This window comes from Malania oleifera, chromosome 10 (genome assembly GCF_029873635.1).
Source record: "Malania oleifera isolate guangnan ecotype guangnan chromosome 10, ASM2987363v1, whole genome shotgun sequence".
Lineage (NCBI taxonomy): Eukaryota > Viridiplantae > Streptophyta > Magnoliopsida > Santalales > Ximeniaceae > Malania > Malania oleifera.
In genome coordinates this window covers 55,869,329-55,886,622 of record NC_080426.1, presented here as the reverse complement: position 1 = coordinate 55,886,622, position 17,294 = coordinate 55,869,329, and the positions used below count along the sequence as shown (strand labels likewise).

Below are 17,294 nucleotides of genomic sequence, written 5' to 3'. Positions count from 1 at the left end.
AGTCTTAATTCCCATTAAGTGGGGTGACTGCGTGCTTCCTTTTCCGAAACTTAACATGATCTAAGGCAATATCCGCATTCTGACTAGTTGGAGTGCTATCATTCCATATTTACCCTTGCTCCCCCCCCCCCCCCCCCCCCACCGAAAAAAAAAATCCATGTTATTCTAAATTTGGCCCCACCTTTCCTAGCCTCCTTTAGCTTCAACATCAGCTAAATCACTCTTCAAAAGTGTTAGTTCATTTACATTGCAAGTGCCTAAACAATCTTAACTGTCATTCCTTCATTTTATCTTTTATAGGCATTATGCGCAATTTAACAAATGTGTTCACTCCTTATTTTATGTTTTAAAGTTATACTGCTCATATCTTAATTTACATTCTAATTTGTTCTACATTTACTTTTTGAATATATTGTTTCTTAGTTGCCCAAGAATCTAATTCATATTACATTTTTCTCCATACACTGCTCTTAGGTAGATAGGACCATGTTCTCAAAATTTCCACAAAATTGCTGAAATTTTCGCTTTCCACCTCTCTCAAAATCAAAATGGCAGTCAATTTTCATTTTATGGAAGTTCCATCATAATTTACAAAAATCATCTTGTTATCAAAATGTTGAAATTTCAGCCAAATTTGTCAAAATTTCACTATAAACTGATATTTCCTTGAAATTCAAATTTGAGACTCAAAACCAAAATTGAATTTTCTCTCTTAATTTATGTTTTTAAAAAAAAAAAAAAATTTGAAACTAAAGAGTGAGAAGGATGTGAATTATAGCTTTTAGATTTTTGAAATTATATGAAAAATTAAACTTAGATATTAGCTACAACATTTTATTTGACTATTTATGTCCAAATTATCTATATTTGTATAATAAATAATATTTAATTGTTTTATAAATTTCATTTATACTAATTGAATATGCTTAAAATGATTATATATTACAATTATTGCACCTTATATACCTAGTACCAGTTTTGATATATTTATTGTGTATAATCTCTTAGTTTTAAATCTTGGATTATTATGTCTACTAATAGTTTCTAAATTTTTATAAAAAGAACTTTACGCTTTACTTCTAATTTCCATCATTTCGAAAAATCAAAATCAAAATTGACATTGGCATCAAAATTTACATTGAAATTTCCACTCTAGGACCCTAGAAATGTAAGACCTTGGATAGGATAGGCACAGGCGCACACACACACACACACACATGAACAAGCCAAAGCAGCCTAAAATAAAGTGGAAATCATTATGTTAGACCTGGTTAAATTGAGTTTTTGACATCTTGAAATGTTTTTGGAGCGGGTATTAGATAATGGAAAAGCAGAATGATTAACTGGAACTTACATGACTGGCTAGCATATAGAGGAAGAGGTTGAAAACAGCTCCAGCCCATGCCGTTTCAGTAAACATGCCAGCAGTTCTTGTTACTTCTTTCAATAATGGGCCAATCCGAATAATTCTTGGCACATACTGGGAGAAAACTACAAACTTCAGCAAGTCCTTTGTAGCCAATGGAACAGGACCTCTCAGTTTGGGGATGATGACTAAAAGTACCACCTGAATGGATTTAAAAGGACCCATTGAATTGAAAAACTAGCAAAAATTGTGGTAATCCATGCCTTCATAGCAAATGCTTAACCAAGAATAGTTTTAACATGAGAAATAGTTAGCAGTAGTTCTCTACTTATATGACATGCATTAAGAGTCAGAAGCATTGAGGCATGCAAATCCAACCTCTTAATCAAGTCACATGCATTAATATTAGGGTTGATCACCAAAGAGAGGTTATTCACAGAGGAAACTATTTTTCTCTTGGTGAGAACTCCAGACACATATTTTTGAGTGCCAATGGAAAGAAAATTAGATTGTGAGACAAAAGATAGAAGAATCAGTGCCACACACCAATGGCATGACAGGATGGGAAAAAAGTTTCTTCCCAGCAATTACAGTCCCCTAAGATAAAGTTAGTCTGAATTTAGCATGTCATCAATTCATATAAACCACACAATGCTAGTAATATCCTGGATTTGTTAAAGAAAGGTTACGTACCTGTGGCAGGGGAAGAATTGATAGAATGTCAATTATGAAGTAGGAGAACAAGTATCTTTTAGCAATAGCCAGAGGGTCTTCTATTAATTCACCTCTTCCAAAAACTCGAGATGGAGGAGCAATAAACCCAGTATGGAATTGAAAGATAATATGAAGAATATAAAATATATCAGTAAATGAACGAAGAACACAAGCAGTTATCTTTAACGCCTTGTCTGAACTAAGGCACTGCTGCTCATGATCAATCACTGGGATGTAAAAGAACAGTGGATCCAGGGACACCGCAATCACACACAAGAATACAAATATTTTATTCCAAGACTCAAGAAATCGTCCCTGAGGATCAAGAATTTTCTTCCTCAAAGTTAATACTTTTCCTGGCCGATCACTCAGAGATTCAAGAATTTTCTTCCTGGGAACCAATTCTTTTTCCAGTTGATCACTTAGACAATCAAGTCTTGATGGTTTCCTCAAGCTTTTGATCCTCTCAAAACACCTCTCAAATCCTATCCAGATACTCCTGACAACTGATCTTCCAGTTGGTCTTCCAATCCTGGGAGAAAATCCATTTTCAGTGGAATATTGCTGCTCAGAACCTAGAGACCTCTCTGAATTATTATCCTGAAACCTGAAAAAGTTGGCAAAAAGAAAGAAAAAGGGCAATATAGCAACTTAGAAAGTAAACTCCCAAGTGTCACAAGGAGGTATCTAGCCATAGATGGACGCTTGACAAAGAAAATAAAGAAAAAAATTAATTATGACACCAAACAATAAAAGTGGGAAATATATTCTATGCAAAAACGGCCAACAACTTTGTAAATGACCCAGCAGTGGTGCTACAGATTCAGATAATTTTTGTTGATGGTCTGTCATGCTCAACACACAAACATGGAAAAGGCAACCTTGTGGGCAATGACCAAAAAATGTATATATTTAGTGTCTACAGTAGGGGAAATGTATGACATTTTTATTAAGAAAACGTGAGAATTGCATCGATGCAAATAATCTACACTAAAAAATTATTTTAAAAATAAAGAGATACTCATCATGCTGATTGTTGGGAAGACTAAATCCAAATTTACCCAAATATGTTCAAAGAAGCAGAGATTTATCATTATAATAACTTGTGCTTAATATTAATCATATGTTCTGTTGAAGTGACAAATCCAAGACTTCCCCCCAGTGTCAGAGCTCTCTAAGTTGCACCAAACAACTCAAGGCATATTCTTCATCATCCTTTATCATACGCATGCACTACAATTATATGTCTTCACATGGAGGTTGCAACTTGACCCTGCAAAATCTCTATCACCACCATTTTTGGTTGACTATACTGATATATTTTTCCCATTCCAATCTGTCCCTGGTAACATGGCTCCAATCTTCTGTCAAATCATCAGCCATTAAGTCTGCTCTAATAAACTTGAACCTTGTTTTCTGTTTTGGCTTGCCCCTTGTCCTTGTTGCACCTTGAACTTGATTCATAAAACTCTTTGCATTGCAATGCACTTTGTTAAGGAAAGCAAATTCACCGGAAGCAAATAAATGCAGGAAATCATGCTTTGATTTTGTCAAAACAACACAAAAGGAACACTCACCAAACACGGGCTGATTTGTAGTGATTCGGATTTGATTTAAGCATGATTTAAGTAATTTGTCCGTAAATCTAAGTGTATAAATACCCTTATAGTGCATTGTAATATTCATACCGAGAAATACAGGATATACATTTCTCTTCCTCTCTTCTTCTCTTCCTCTATGTTATTTCACATTCTGAATTTTTTCATGGTATCAGAGCGTGAAATTTCTTTGGGATAAAATTTCTTTTCTCTTCTCAATTTCTTTCTGTTCTTGCTCAGAAAAATCGGAGGTTTTTTTTTCGATTGACCATTAATGTGACTGTCATACGCTGATTGGCATTCATTTTCCCCTTCACCTAAGAAAAATCAGAGTTTTTTTCTTTTCGATTGACCATCAATGTGACTATCACACGCTGATTGGCATTCATTTTCCCCTTCATATATTGGGGCTTCTTTTATTTCTGTAAGTCGAAGTACAGGTGCCACCCTAAACACCTCTAACCAGAAATTTTTCTTTCTCTCAGTTCTTTTGTCGAACAAGTGAAATACACCATCTGAAATTCACTGTTCAAGGCTATTGAAGAAAAAGATCACGTGACCAGCCCGTGATTCACAAAAAAAAAAAAAAAATTTCTCTGATTCCTCCTTCCCAATGGCTTTTAATGTTGAAAGCACACAAAGTTCTTCACACTTTGATGATCCAAGTCATGCCTTGTATCTCCACAATTCTGACAATCCGAGTGTTACTTTGGTCTCTCATCCATTGACCGAAACCAATTACACCTCATGGAGTCAATCCATGCTCATTGCACTCAACACCAAAAACAAGGTCGGCTTCATTGATGGCACCATTCCCAAGCCTTCAAAATCCTCAACTGCAGAATATCGCTAGTGGTTACGTTGCAAAAATATGGTAAAAGCATGGTTGATTAATTTTCTTTTAAAGGATATTTTTGCTAGTGTTATTTTTTGTGATCTTGCTAGAGATATTAGGGTCGATTTGAAGGACCATTTCTCACGAGTCAATGGCCCTCGAATGTATCACCTTGAACAAGAAATTCATAACCTTGTCCAAGGCAATACATCGATAGCCACCTACTTTACTAAGCTAAAGTTCTTATGGCATGAACTTGCATCACTTCAATCTCATTTGTTCGAAGGAGATATAGTTCAATACCAATAGTATTAGCGAACCATGAAGTTCCTCATGGGCCTTAATGAATCCTATGAAGCCATTCACGCTCAAATGTTGTTGATAGATCCCCTTCCCACAATCAATCGAATCTATGGATTTGTCCTTCAAGTGGAGTGTCAACGAAACATTCAACTTCCTCCACCCATTGCATTAGCTGCCAAAGGAATCCTTTCCACTCCAAATAATGGTAGACCTTTTCGTAAAACCAAATTGAAATGCACTCACTGTCACAAAAAAGGCCACACTATTGATCGTTGCTACTTCATCCATGGGTTCCCATCTAGCTCCCGCAAGATTGGATTAGGTCCCAAACCAAGTGCTCACCAAGTCTCTTTCGCTGACAACCAACCATCCACCAGCACTTTCCCTTTCACTAGCGAACAATGCCAACAACTTCTAGTCATGCTTAACCATGCCACCCAGACACCTTCTATGGCACACCATGTAGGTAATGCTGAGTCATCCTTATCAGGTATACAATCCCGTCTTTCTCCTGAAACTCTTTGGATTCTAGACAGTGGAGCCACCAACCATATGGTGTGTTCTCCCGCTGATTTAACTATCCCTGTGCATGGTCGTACTGTACGACTACCAAATGGATCTAATGTTGTGGTAGCCCATATTGGATCCATTGTTTTTTCTCCCTCTCTCATTTTAAAAAATGTCCTATGTGTCCCTTCATCCCACTTCAATCTTATATCCATTTATGTATTATGTAAAACTCTCAATTGTCTAATCATTTTTTCTATTCATATGTGCCTAATTCAGGACCTACGCTCGATGAAGATGATTGGACTAGGAACTGAGCGGGATGACTTGTATTACTTTACAAAAAAAAATCCTGCTCGTTGTCAAGTGGCTACATCAAAATTCCCAACTTTGGCATTGTCGACTCGGCCATTTATCCAATAAAATTATGTCTTCACTTTCCAATAATGCTTCTAGCATTTGTTCAAATTTAGAACCATGTTTTATTTGCCCATTGGCTAAACAAACTTGCATTGAATTCCTTTCTAGTTCAATTTCTTCTCATGCAACTTTCCATTTAATACATGTGGATATTTGGGGCGGTTATCGTGTTCCATCTCTCACTGGGATCAATTTTTTCTGACCATTGTAGATGACTACACAAGATGTACCTGGGTATATTTAATGCGTCTCCTGTCCTTTACTCTAATCTTTCATTCGGCTCATTGAAAATCAATTTTCAACCACTATAAAGATTATACGTAGTGATAATGGGCCAAAATTTGATATTTCCTCCTATTCAGAAAAGGGAACCATTCATAAAATTAGTTGCGTCTCTACTCCCCAACAAAATGGAATAGTGGAACGTAAACATTGTCACCTTTTGAATGTTTCTCGGGCCCTCCTATTTCAAGCCAACATGCCTAAACACTTTTGAGGTTGTTAAAAAATATGTTATTTATTTATTTATTTATTGTGGCTTTTATCACAGCCGTTGGATCATCTCTAAATCTAATGGTTGTGTGGTGTCATATATATGTTTGTAAGTCATGGAAAAAAAAGGGTATTTCTTGTCATTTTGTGCAAGGAGAGCTAGAGGGGGATTTCTCTCTATGAAGATTTTTTCTTCATTGGTTTGACAGGTGAAGGGGTGTACAGGGGATCTGGGATCGGGGAGAGTCTGATCAGATCTTGTACTGTCATTGTTTCATAGTGAATTTTTCTCCAAGTGCACACTCCGTGGACATAGGCAATCTTGCCAAACCACGTAAAATCTCTCGTCTACATTTTTTCTGTGAATGTTCTTTGTGCTATTTATTTTGTTGATCGGAAGATTAAAATCGCTGCGCGTCAACAAGTGGTATCAGAGCACGGTTTCGATTGGGTGTAGATCTGATAGATCATATCAGATCGAAATAAATTTTTTGGATAGTTTTTTTGCAGGAGTGCTCAAGGTCAGAGCGGTTTGTTCAGATTGAATTGAGGTACACGGATTCAGATCAGGTGCCGAAATATTATTTCGAAATTTTTCAATTGAAAAATCGAATTGAGGTACGCAGATTCAGATCAGGTGTCAGAAAATTATTTTGGAATTTTTTCAATTGAAGGAGGATCATTTTTTCATTTGAAGGTTTGAAAAAAAAAATCGGAAGAAGAAAAAAAAATTTTTAGCGGATGAAGAACATGATGAACAGTGCCAGAATTGGGTGACAGAGCCGGATTTAGAATCAGGTTGGGTACGAAATACAACGGGTTGACACACAGGTCAAGAGGCTGGATTGCGGGTCGGATCCAAGTGGAACCCGCCGAGTCAAGGCGCGAGTCAGCATTCGGGTCGGCTAGAACACGTGCGGGTCGCATGTGTAGTGGATCAGGGATCGGGGTCGAGCAGAACTGGTTGGGTCGAGGAGCAGATACTCCCCTGGAGCGCTGACGTCACGCTAACGTCATCCTGACAAGTGCTAACATCAAAGGAGAGAAAAAAAAAGCGGAGAAAGAATTTTTTTTATTTTAAATGGCAAGTACTTCGACGGCCAAGTTAAAGGTGGAGCCCTCTAATGGAAAAAATAATTTCATTTTGTGGCAGAGCACTGTGAAGGATGTGTAGGTCCAACAGGGACTGATTAAGGCACTGTATGGGAAAGACAAAAAGTTAGAGACCATGTCAGATGATCAGTGGGAGGAGCTGGAAATGAAAGCGGTAAGTACCATTCGCTTAAGTTTAGCTCCAGAAATTAAATACAGTGTGCTGAATGAAACATCAAAAGTTGAGCTTTGGAAAAAATTGGAGAATATTTATATGTCCAAGACCTTAGTTAATAGGCTGTATTTGAAGAAACAGTTGTATCAGTTGAGGATGACTGAGGGCACGGGCACGGAAGTCAAAGACCAGCTCAATTATTTCAATAAGATAATCACGTAGTTGCTGAGTATTGAGGTAAAAATTGAGGAGGAAGATAAAGCATTGATTCTGTTGTATTCGCTTCCCAGTTCACTTGATACTTTGAAACCACACTACTGCTAGGTAAGGAGACTCTTACAGTTGATGAGGTGACTATTGCCATTTTGGAGAGTGAGAATTTTCACAAACCAGATTATCCAGGACATGGAGAAGAGTTGGTGGCTAAGGGTGAGTCTAGCCAACAACGAGGCAGGAGTTCAAGCAGGGGTAATTGGAATCGAGGGAAATCTCGATCCTAGTCCAGGGGTAAGAATGGGAACTGAAGGAGTGATTGTTTTTATTGTGGGAAAGAAGGGCATATGAAGAAGGACCGTCTAAGGAGGAAAAGAGATTTAGAGGAAAAGAACAGGACGAAGACTGAGCAGGCTACTGTAGTGGAGAGCAGTTCATCAATTTTTGATTGGGATCTTTGGGTTATTACTACAAGTTCCAGTTACTTAGCTGATACCTGGACTTTGGATTCGACGTGCTCATATCATATGTGTCCATACAAGGAATGGTTTGACTCCTATGAACCAATCTCTAGAGGGACAGTGTTGATGGGTAATGATGCGTCCTATGGTATTCTTGGTATTGGAATGGTCAGAATCAGGATGTTTGATGGTGTGGTTAGAACCATCAGGGATGTGAGGAATGTTCCAGATCTGAAAAAGAATATGATTTTCTTGGGCTCTTTGGACAGTAATGGTTTCTCTTTTTCAACTAGGGATGGTGTGCTGAAAGTGGCTAGAGGTTCACTGGTAGTAATGAAGGGTCATTTGAAGAACAATTTCTATACTCAGGTGGGTAGCACAATGACAGGTGGAGCTGCAGCTAGTACCTCTTCAGATACAAATACAAATGATACTACTCTATGGCATATGAGGCTGGGTCACATGAATGAGCGTGGTTTGTAGGTGCTGCACAGGCGGAACTTACTGGGAGGCAATTCTTGTTGTAAGCTCAAGTTCTATAAATACTATTTGTTTGGTAAACAGCGCAACGCGAGTTTCAGAACAAGAAAGCACACGAGCAAGGAGGTGCTCGAGTACATTCATTCGGATGTATGGGGTCCAGTATAGGTACAGTCTCACAGTGGTGCTATTTATTTTGTCTCATTTATTGATGACTTTTCCAGGAAAGTCTGGGTGTATTTTTTGAAGCACAGGAGTGAGGTATTTAGTAAGTTCAGGGAATGGAAAACTCAAGTAGAGAAACAAACAATGAAACAGGTGAAGTTTCTGAGATCTGACAATGGACTAGAGTACAAAAACAGCCAATTAATTGAGTTCTATAAGAAAGAGGGGATCACTAGGCACTATACAATTCTACATGGGCCACAACAGAATGGGATGACTGAAAGGATGAACAGAACATTACTAGAGAGGGCAAGATGTATAAGGATTCAGGCTAATCTGCCTAAGTCATTCTGGGCAGAAGCAGTGAGTATGGCATGCTACCTAGTAAACAGGTCTCCTTCTGCAGCTATTAATGCAAAGATTCCTAAGGAGGTATGGACAGGTAAGCTAGTAGATTACTCTGTGTTGAGAATATTTGGCTATCCATCGTATGTGCCTGTGCAGGAACATGAATGATCAAAGTTGGACTCTAAGTCCAAATCGTGCGTATTTCTTGGCTTCCAAAAAGGAGTGAAGGGATACCGGTTGTGGGACCCTATGGCACGGAAGGTGGTCATTAGTAGGGATGTGGTCTTCAATGAGGAAGACATGTTGAAGGAGAATGCTAATAAGAAGGTGGAGTCTAATTCAGCGGGAGTACCTATTCAGGTGGAGTTGGATAGTATTCAGAATTCAAGTATGTGTAATACTCAGACTACTGTTGTTGATTATGTTGCACAGGATACAATGAGACAGACTACAGTTCCTCAGAAAATTTCTCAGACAGGTGATAGACATGAGCCTACAGGGCTAAACACTGGCAGAGAAAGGAGGAATGTTAAGCCTCCAGTCAGGTATTGGTTCGAGGACTTAGTTGCATTTGCTCTGATTACTAGTAGTGGAGATCCTTCTGATTTTCAAGAAGCAATTCAAAGTTCTGAACCAGATAGTTGTCTTGGAGCCATGGTTGAGGAGATGGAGTCTCTTCATAAGAATAACACTTGTGTGTTGGTTCAGAAGCCCAAGGACAGGAAGCTGATTGGTTGTAAGTGGGTTTTCAGAAAGAAAGAACCTACTAAAGTAGAGTACTGATCTATGGCATCAACCTGTTGTGAAGTCACTTGATTAAAGCAACTTCTGACGGATCTCCAGATAGCACATCCACAACCAGTCAAGCTACATTGTGACAACAAAGCAGCTATTCATATTGCATCAAACCCAGCATTTCATGAGCGAACAAAGCATATAGAAATTGATTGTAATATCATTCAAGAGAAAGTCCAAACTCAAGTTATTCAAACTGTCCACATACCCACAAGTCAGCGGCCCACAGATCTATTTACCAAAGCACTGGGACCAAAATAATTCTACCTCTTACTTGACAAATTGGGTGTCATTAAATATCTACTCCAACTTGAGGGGGAGTGTTAAGGAAATTGCCCGGACAAAGGCAAATTCACTGGAAGCAAATAAATGCAAGAAATCATGCTTTGAATTGGTCAAAATAACACAAAAGGAATACTCACCAGACATGGGCTGATTTGTAGTGATTTGGATTTGATTTAAGTAATTTGTGTGTAAATCTGTGTATAAATACCCTTATAGTGCATTGTAATATTCATACCGAGATATATAAGATATACATTTCTCTTCCTCTCTTCTTCTCTTCCTTTATGTTATTTCACATTCTGAATTTCTTCACACTTGGTCAAATCACCTAAGCAGAATGCCTCAATTGGCATGATCTCTCTCTGTTTAAGTACAAATAGACGGTATGTATTTCTGATTATAGGTTCTGTGAATGATAAATGATCATTACCGAGATTAAAAGATAGAAATTCTTAAATAGCTGTTCATTTGAACGTGCAGTCATGTTGAGTCACTTCAAAATAACATAAAATTTACTTACACTTATACAGAAGTAGAAATTCATGACATCATATACGAATACAAGATGATGATACATATATGGATACAAATTGAATAAACACTGCCTATAATTATGATAAATATTGAAAAACTTCAACGAAAGGTGTTTCTTTTAAATTCTCGGTGCTATACTTTTCATGTGTGCCATGGTTGGCAATATCTTTGCCTAAATTTTCCAAGATAATAGAAAATCTCATGTCGTGGCTGCTTCCCAATACTTATAATAAACATTCAAAAATCCTGTTACTTTCTTAAATGGCTAAGATTATCAAGTAAACTAAGGAAAGAATTTCATAGGCTATTTCACGGCTAAGATTTCAAAAATCCTGTTACTTTAATATGAATATTTTCAATATTGTCATGAATGTTACCAATTCTTGCAAATTCTTTTGCATGTTATGCCCTTTTTTTCCAAAAAGAAAAGAATATATCAAAATTGTAAATTGTATTACTACCATCGCCATTTTGAGCTCAACCTCTTTAGTAGTAAACAATGCAAACAATGCACAGAAAACGCCCAAGGAATTTACTTTTTAGTAGTAAATAAGGCAGTGTCCACAAGACAATGCCCATGATCCTGTTGAAAAATGCCCAAGGAATTCAGATGATCAACTAGAAAATAAAATTCAATTGCAATTTAAAAAAAAAAACTATAGAACCACTATGTTGAGAATTCCACTCGTGAGCTTGTCCCACATTGAAAAATTTGAGTGGATGATGGGTGCTTATATACATGGTTGGGCCCAAGATCCAATAGGCTTAAACTTTTGGATCAAGTTAGTGTTCACCCATGTGTATCAAGCCCACCCATAGGCTCTTCCGGTCCTAACAAGCGGTATCAGAGCCGACGGTTTGTAACTCTAGGTCAGCGACATCATAAAAGTCGAGAGACGTGAAGCTAATTCTCCTAATGTACTAACAGTTGGAGGACCAAGTGTGTGACCGAGACCAATAAGGATCATCCAAGCCTAGGATGGATTCAAATAAGGTCAAGACGTGGGAGGTAGGATCGGTTTGGAGGCATGTGAAATGCAATCTGAGGCACGTAAGGCGCCAATGGTAAGACCCACTTGAGCAACTGTTGGGGAATTGGGCTTACTCCCATAAGGGAGATGGTTTCCGTTCAAGGGGGAGCGGTTGGAACTCACAAGTCACAAGTGAGGGGGGAGATTTTTGAGAATTTCACTTGTGAGCTTGTCCCAGATTGGAAAATTTGAGTGGATGATAGGTGCTTATATACAAGGTTGGGCCCAAGACCGTATAGGTTTAAACTTTTGGGTCAAGTTGGTGTCACCCATGTGTATCAAGCCCACCTATAGGCTCCTCCGGTCCTAACACAGCAATATTTTACCTTCATTTACTTTTCCTTCTTCAATGAAGACTACTCAAGGCAGATAGCATAGGCTTGAACTTGTCCCCTCATCCAGATATAAATTTCTTATAATTATTCAAAATAATAGATAATGCCAAAAATTACGATTGCCTCAATCTGATCCATTTTACATGAAGTGGAACTTTCTTTCTTTTATCTTACAATAAAATAAAAAAAATAGACCATCATTAGTCCATATTTTTAATTCTACGCCAGCTGCCACATAATTCAAATGGATAAACCAAGATAGCATTTTCCATTGAAAATAAATCAACAAAGGAAATCTAGAAAACAGAATATTTAGGTGGAAGTTTCTCATTAATGTTCCATCGTAATACATGGCAGAAGTTTTCATAGTTGTGCTACTAAGGACACAAATAATTAAGCAGATTTCAAACTGTTCCATAAGCAAACAGAATTTAAGGGTTCTAATATTACATTTATATTTGCAATTTTAATACCTAGAAACTACATGAGTCATTTTAGGACATTATTTATATTACATAAAATGACCTCATTTATATTACAAAGTATCCTTCAAACTCAGATTGAGTTAATAATTATATAAGTCCATTGTGCAACAACCCTTCGTGAGAAGTTAAGCACTAATATCTAATGCCTGCCAACAACATTGACTATCAGTAGTTTTGGGGTGACACAAAAAAACATACCAAGCCCAAGAAATTGATTTACTCCTTGTGCAATCAATACACCCTAAAAAAATGCAAGACAAATATGATCCTTTGATTCTCTCACCCAAGAAAATATCCACTCAAACAAACTACGAATATTACATGTGGCAAGTTTCCATGCAATCGCACTAACCATTTTGACTTCTTATATTTTCTCTCTATTTTTTCAAAAAAAAAAAAAAGTATATGTTGCAAGGGGATGCAGGTCCCACTACATGGGCTAGACACTACCCAACAATAGCCTACCTGTTTAAGAAGTTACTGAACCATTTCATCTTTTTATGAGGAAAAAAACCCTTATGCATATACAGGAGAATAGAAGACAGATTAATAGATCAAACTGAGTTAAATGTAGGATAATATCAGTAAAATAAAGCAACACTAGCAGCAATGTAAGATTGTAGACCTCAGAGAAACTAACCTTACAGATTTATCCATAAATCCTGCTTATTTTCTGTGCACTGTCCAACTGCCCAATAAGTGGAGTCAGACCTTTAAATTGGATGCACTTTGTTTTTCGCCTGCTAAAAATCAAGGCCCTGCAAAATTCTGATCTTTAGCTTTAAATTTGGATTAAATAATCCACCCCCCATAAAGAAACCCAAGAAAAAAAAGGGGGAATATACACATGAAACATACAGCCCTATATTAGATACATACAGCCTAATTATATAAAGCACATGTTTCCTTTATTGATTTTGATTAGCTATCATCAACAAGGTTGATTCAACAGTGTAGACGCAATAAACAGCTACTCTTTAATTAGAAAAAACAAATATATTTCAGTATGAATGGTTTATCCATGTAAAACATAGTTCAGTCCAAATCCAATTCATCCGATCACACCAACTGCATTTTCTACTTCTCATAAGGAAAATTGGCTGGGTCATGGAAGAGCGTTCATGAACAAGCTTTATATACATAGATGAGCACCAACTTAATCTAAAAGCTCCCATGTCTTAACGTGAGCTGGATGATCCTTACACGTCTCAATCATACATTCAGTCCTCCAACTGTTAGTAATGAGAATTAGCACTTACACCACTATTTATATCACCACTTGCCCAATCATGAACCATGAGTTCTGGTACCACTTGTTGGGCATAGGAGAATTCTTGTTCTCAAGCTCCTTGATATACATGGATGAGCAGCAACTTGACCAAGGAGTACCCCAAAGCTTACTCCTTTACGTGTTGGGCTCACCCGTATATATTTGCCTCTCCTCCTCTCCACTCTTATATGATGTAAGACAACTTACAAATGGAATTTCCAACAATCTCCTCATCACATTTGAGTTTGAATCACCCCTTCAAGTGGAAGCTATCTCCCTATTAGGAGCAATCCTAATTCTCCAACAATTTCTCTAGTGGGCCTTAACAATAGGCCTTACTTGTCTCGGATTGCATTTTCACATGACTGATCCAACATCCATGTCCTAATCTTATTTGGATTCATCTAACTAGTCCAGAGGATCCTTATTAGCCTAATCAATCTTAGTCCTTCAACTATTAGCATGTCACAAGAATTAGCTTTAACATCTCTTCTTATGTTGCCACTCAACAATTCATGAATCATCAGCTTTGATACAACTTTTCAGGGCTTGTAAAAGTCATTGCATGTGAGCTCGACATACATGGATGAACACAAACTTGATCCAAAAACTTAATCCCTTAGATCTTACTGTTTTCGTCAACATAAGCCTCCCTCCTCACTTTCAAAAGATGTGGGACTATTCATGAGTGAAATTTATTCCAATTTCCACCTTACTTGTATCTTTCAACCACTTCCCCTTGCGAGGAAGAGAGGAAGCTATATCCTTCGAAGCAAGCCTAATTGTCTAACATTTGAGGGCATTATCACCATGCCTAACATGCCTTGGATTACATTTCACGTGCCTTTTGAATAATCTATTAAGTCCATTCAAATTCATCTACCTAGCCTAGATGGTCCCTTTAATTTTTGAAGTATTTGATAAATTAGAAGATCTTATCACAAAAATAGGCCTCTTCCTCTATATTTAATAGATATCAAGTGCATAACAATGACAATAATACCTGTACTAACTCACACTTACAAACATAACAATAACACATTAATAATGCTAAATGACAAAATAATCTACCACACTTCCCCTCAAGATGGAGCATAGATATTATATGCTCCTAGCTTGTTACAAATGAATTTAACTCGAGCGACCCCCAAGGTTTTAGTGAATAAATTAGCAAATTGGAGTTCAAATTTCACATAAATGCTTGTAACAAGCTTCTATACAAGCTTCTCTTGAACAAGGTATAACTTCAATGTATTTTGTCAGCTCATGGAAGACTTGGTTGGAGGCAATATGAATAGCAGCTCAATTATCACACATCAACTCCATAGAATGAGAATGCAGCAAACCGGGTTCTTCCAAACAAGTTCACATAAAGTGTAAGTCATGCATGGCCCTATACTCTAACTCAACACTTGCCCAGGTCACCACAGTTTGTTTCTTACTCTTCCAGGAAACAAAGTTACCATAAACAAAAATACAGTACTTGGTTATGGATCTTTGAAGGCAACACAACCCACTCTGCATGTATATACCCCCGAGTATAAGTGTGACACCAATCTTGATATAAGAGACCTTTCATATACACCTTTAAAATATCTCAAGATGCAAATTATTATATCTTGGTGACTTGTTCTTTGAGAATCAAGAAACGAGCTCACAACATTTGTTGCAAAAGTAACTGTTGTTAGGGATCTAGGAACAATAATCACACACACAAGCAAAATAAACACACAAAATAAGAACACCAGATTTATGTGATTCGGTCTAATCTAACCTACGTCCACGGAGCACACCGAATATACTATAACCTGAGAGAAAACAAAAGGAGGAGACACACACTCAACTCAACACACAACACAAATGTTCTTATTTATAAATACATAGGATAAATATAGAAGGAAAGGACATTCTAATGGGATAATAAGCACGTGGTATTTAATGGATTATTTTAGCACGTGATAATTGTGTTTTTGATGGAATGAATTTGGCACGCGATATTATCATTCTCCTTCGCTGCAGCTCATCCTCTTCAAGGCGTTTCCATTTTCTCTATTTCCAAATTTTCTCTATTTCCATTTCAGCTTAACAACTGTGACATAATTCAACTTTCCTACAAGTCTCGGATATAAGCCAAGGTCAGGCAACTAATCACCCATATATGGCACCAACTTCGTTAGTATCCATGTGTGTATCAATAGGTTCATATCCCAACATCCTAGTGGACCTAGTCTCATATAAAAAATAAATAACATACTTCCTCTTTGACAAAATGGTTCAATTACTTCCACACAAAATATGGATACTTCTATACCCAAGAAGTTATTCCATGGTCCCAAATCTTTGATATAAATCTTAGCTGTAGTAAATGCTTAAGACCTTGGATGCCTCAATCATCATCACTAGTAATCACGATACCATCCACATTTACAATGAGCGGAATCCTACTAGAAGCATAATGATAAAATATAAAGTGATCTATTGCGCACGCTCAAGAAAAAACTCAAGTACTAGGGCCTTGAATCAACCAAACAATGCTCTAGGAGGCTTTTTGAGACCATACAAGGATCTTTTAAGATGACATACTAAATTTGACTCCTCCTGAGCAATAAACTCAGATGGTTGCTCTATATAGACCTCCTCTTGAAGATCACCTTATAAGAAGACATTCTTCATATCTAACTAATATAAAAGCCAATGGCATGTGGTGCCTAAGGAGATAAACAAATGAACAAAGGCAAGTTTGGCAATCGAGGAGAAAGTGGTAGAATAATTCAAACCATACACTTGAGTGCACCCCTTAGGAACAAAATGGACCTAAAAATGTACCATGGAACCATTTGGATTGACGTTCATAGTATATGCCCAGTAACAACCAACACAGACTTATGAGGAGGAAGAGCTACTAGCTCCCAAGTGTCATTATCCTGTAAGGCATGCATCTCTTCAAAATGAGATTAAGCTTCAAAAGTAGATTTTGGAAGAGCAACAAAAGACAAAGTACTAAGAAAACAATAGTATGAAGGAAACAAGAAATCATAACAAACAAAATTTGAGAGTGGATGTTGGGAACCAATGTGTTTACCTTTTTGAACAACAATAAGAAGACCAATATCTCAAGAAATAGGATCATCTGGTAAGAGAACTAGAGGCATAAAATTAGAAGTTGGAGGAGGCTCTCCTTCCTTAAACGGTGTGTGTACACTTGAAAATTGGGATGCTTCAAGCAATGAGGACTCAAAAATGGATGAAGATATAAGATGATTGGGCAAAGATAATAGGCTAGGGTCTAGAAGGCTAGGGTCTAGAAGGCTAGGTAAAGGAATGAATTCATCAACGTCAACAGAACTCGAGGAATCAAAATAGTATAGTGACATCAGCATAGATAAATAA

General features: G+C 37.3%; 1 protein-coding gene across 9 annotated transcripts in view; it reads right to left on the bottom strand.

The window, feature by feature from the left end:
* The window catches only part of LOC131166198 (cyclic nucleotide-gated ion channel 1-like), a 57,893-nt gene that overhangs the window by 25,281 nt on the left and 15,318 nt on the right, over positions 1-17,294 (bottom strand). For 7 of the 9 annotated variants that reach the window (XM_058124538.1, XM_058124536.1, XM_058124542.1 and 4 more), the window contains 3 exons: positions 13,275-13,392; positions 2,060-2,687; positions 1,355-1,567 (listed from right to left, as the gene is read on the bottom strand). In XM_058124538.1, the coding sequence (XP_057980521.1) occupies positions 1,355-1,567; positions 2,060-2,687; positions 13,275-13,291 (858 nt within the window). In that variant the 5' untranslated portion in view covers positions 13,292-13,392. The remainder of the gene's footprint in view (positions 1-1,354; positions 1,568-2,059; positions 2,688-13,274; positions 13,393-17,294) is intronic. The other 2 variants (XM_058124540.1, XM_058124539.1) reach the window with 1 other exon arrangement.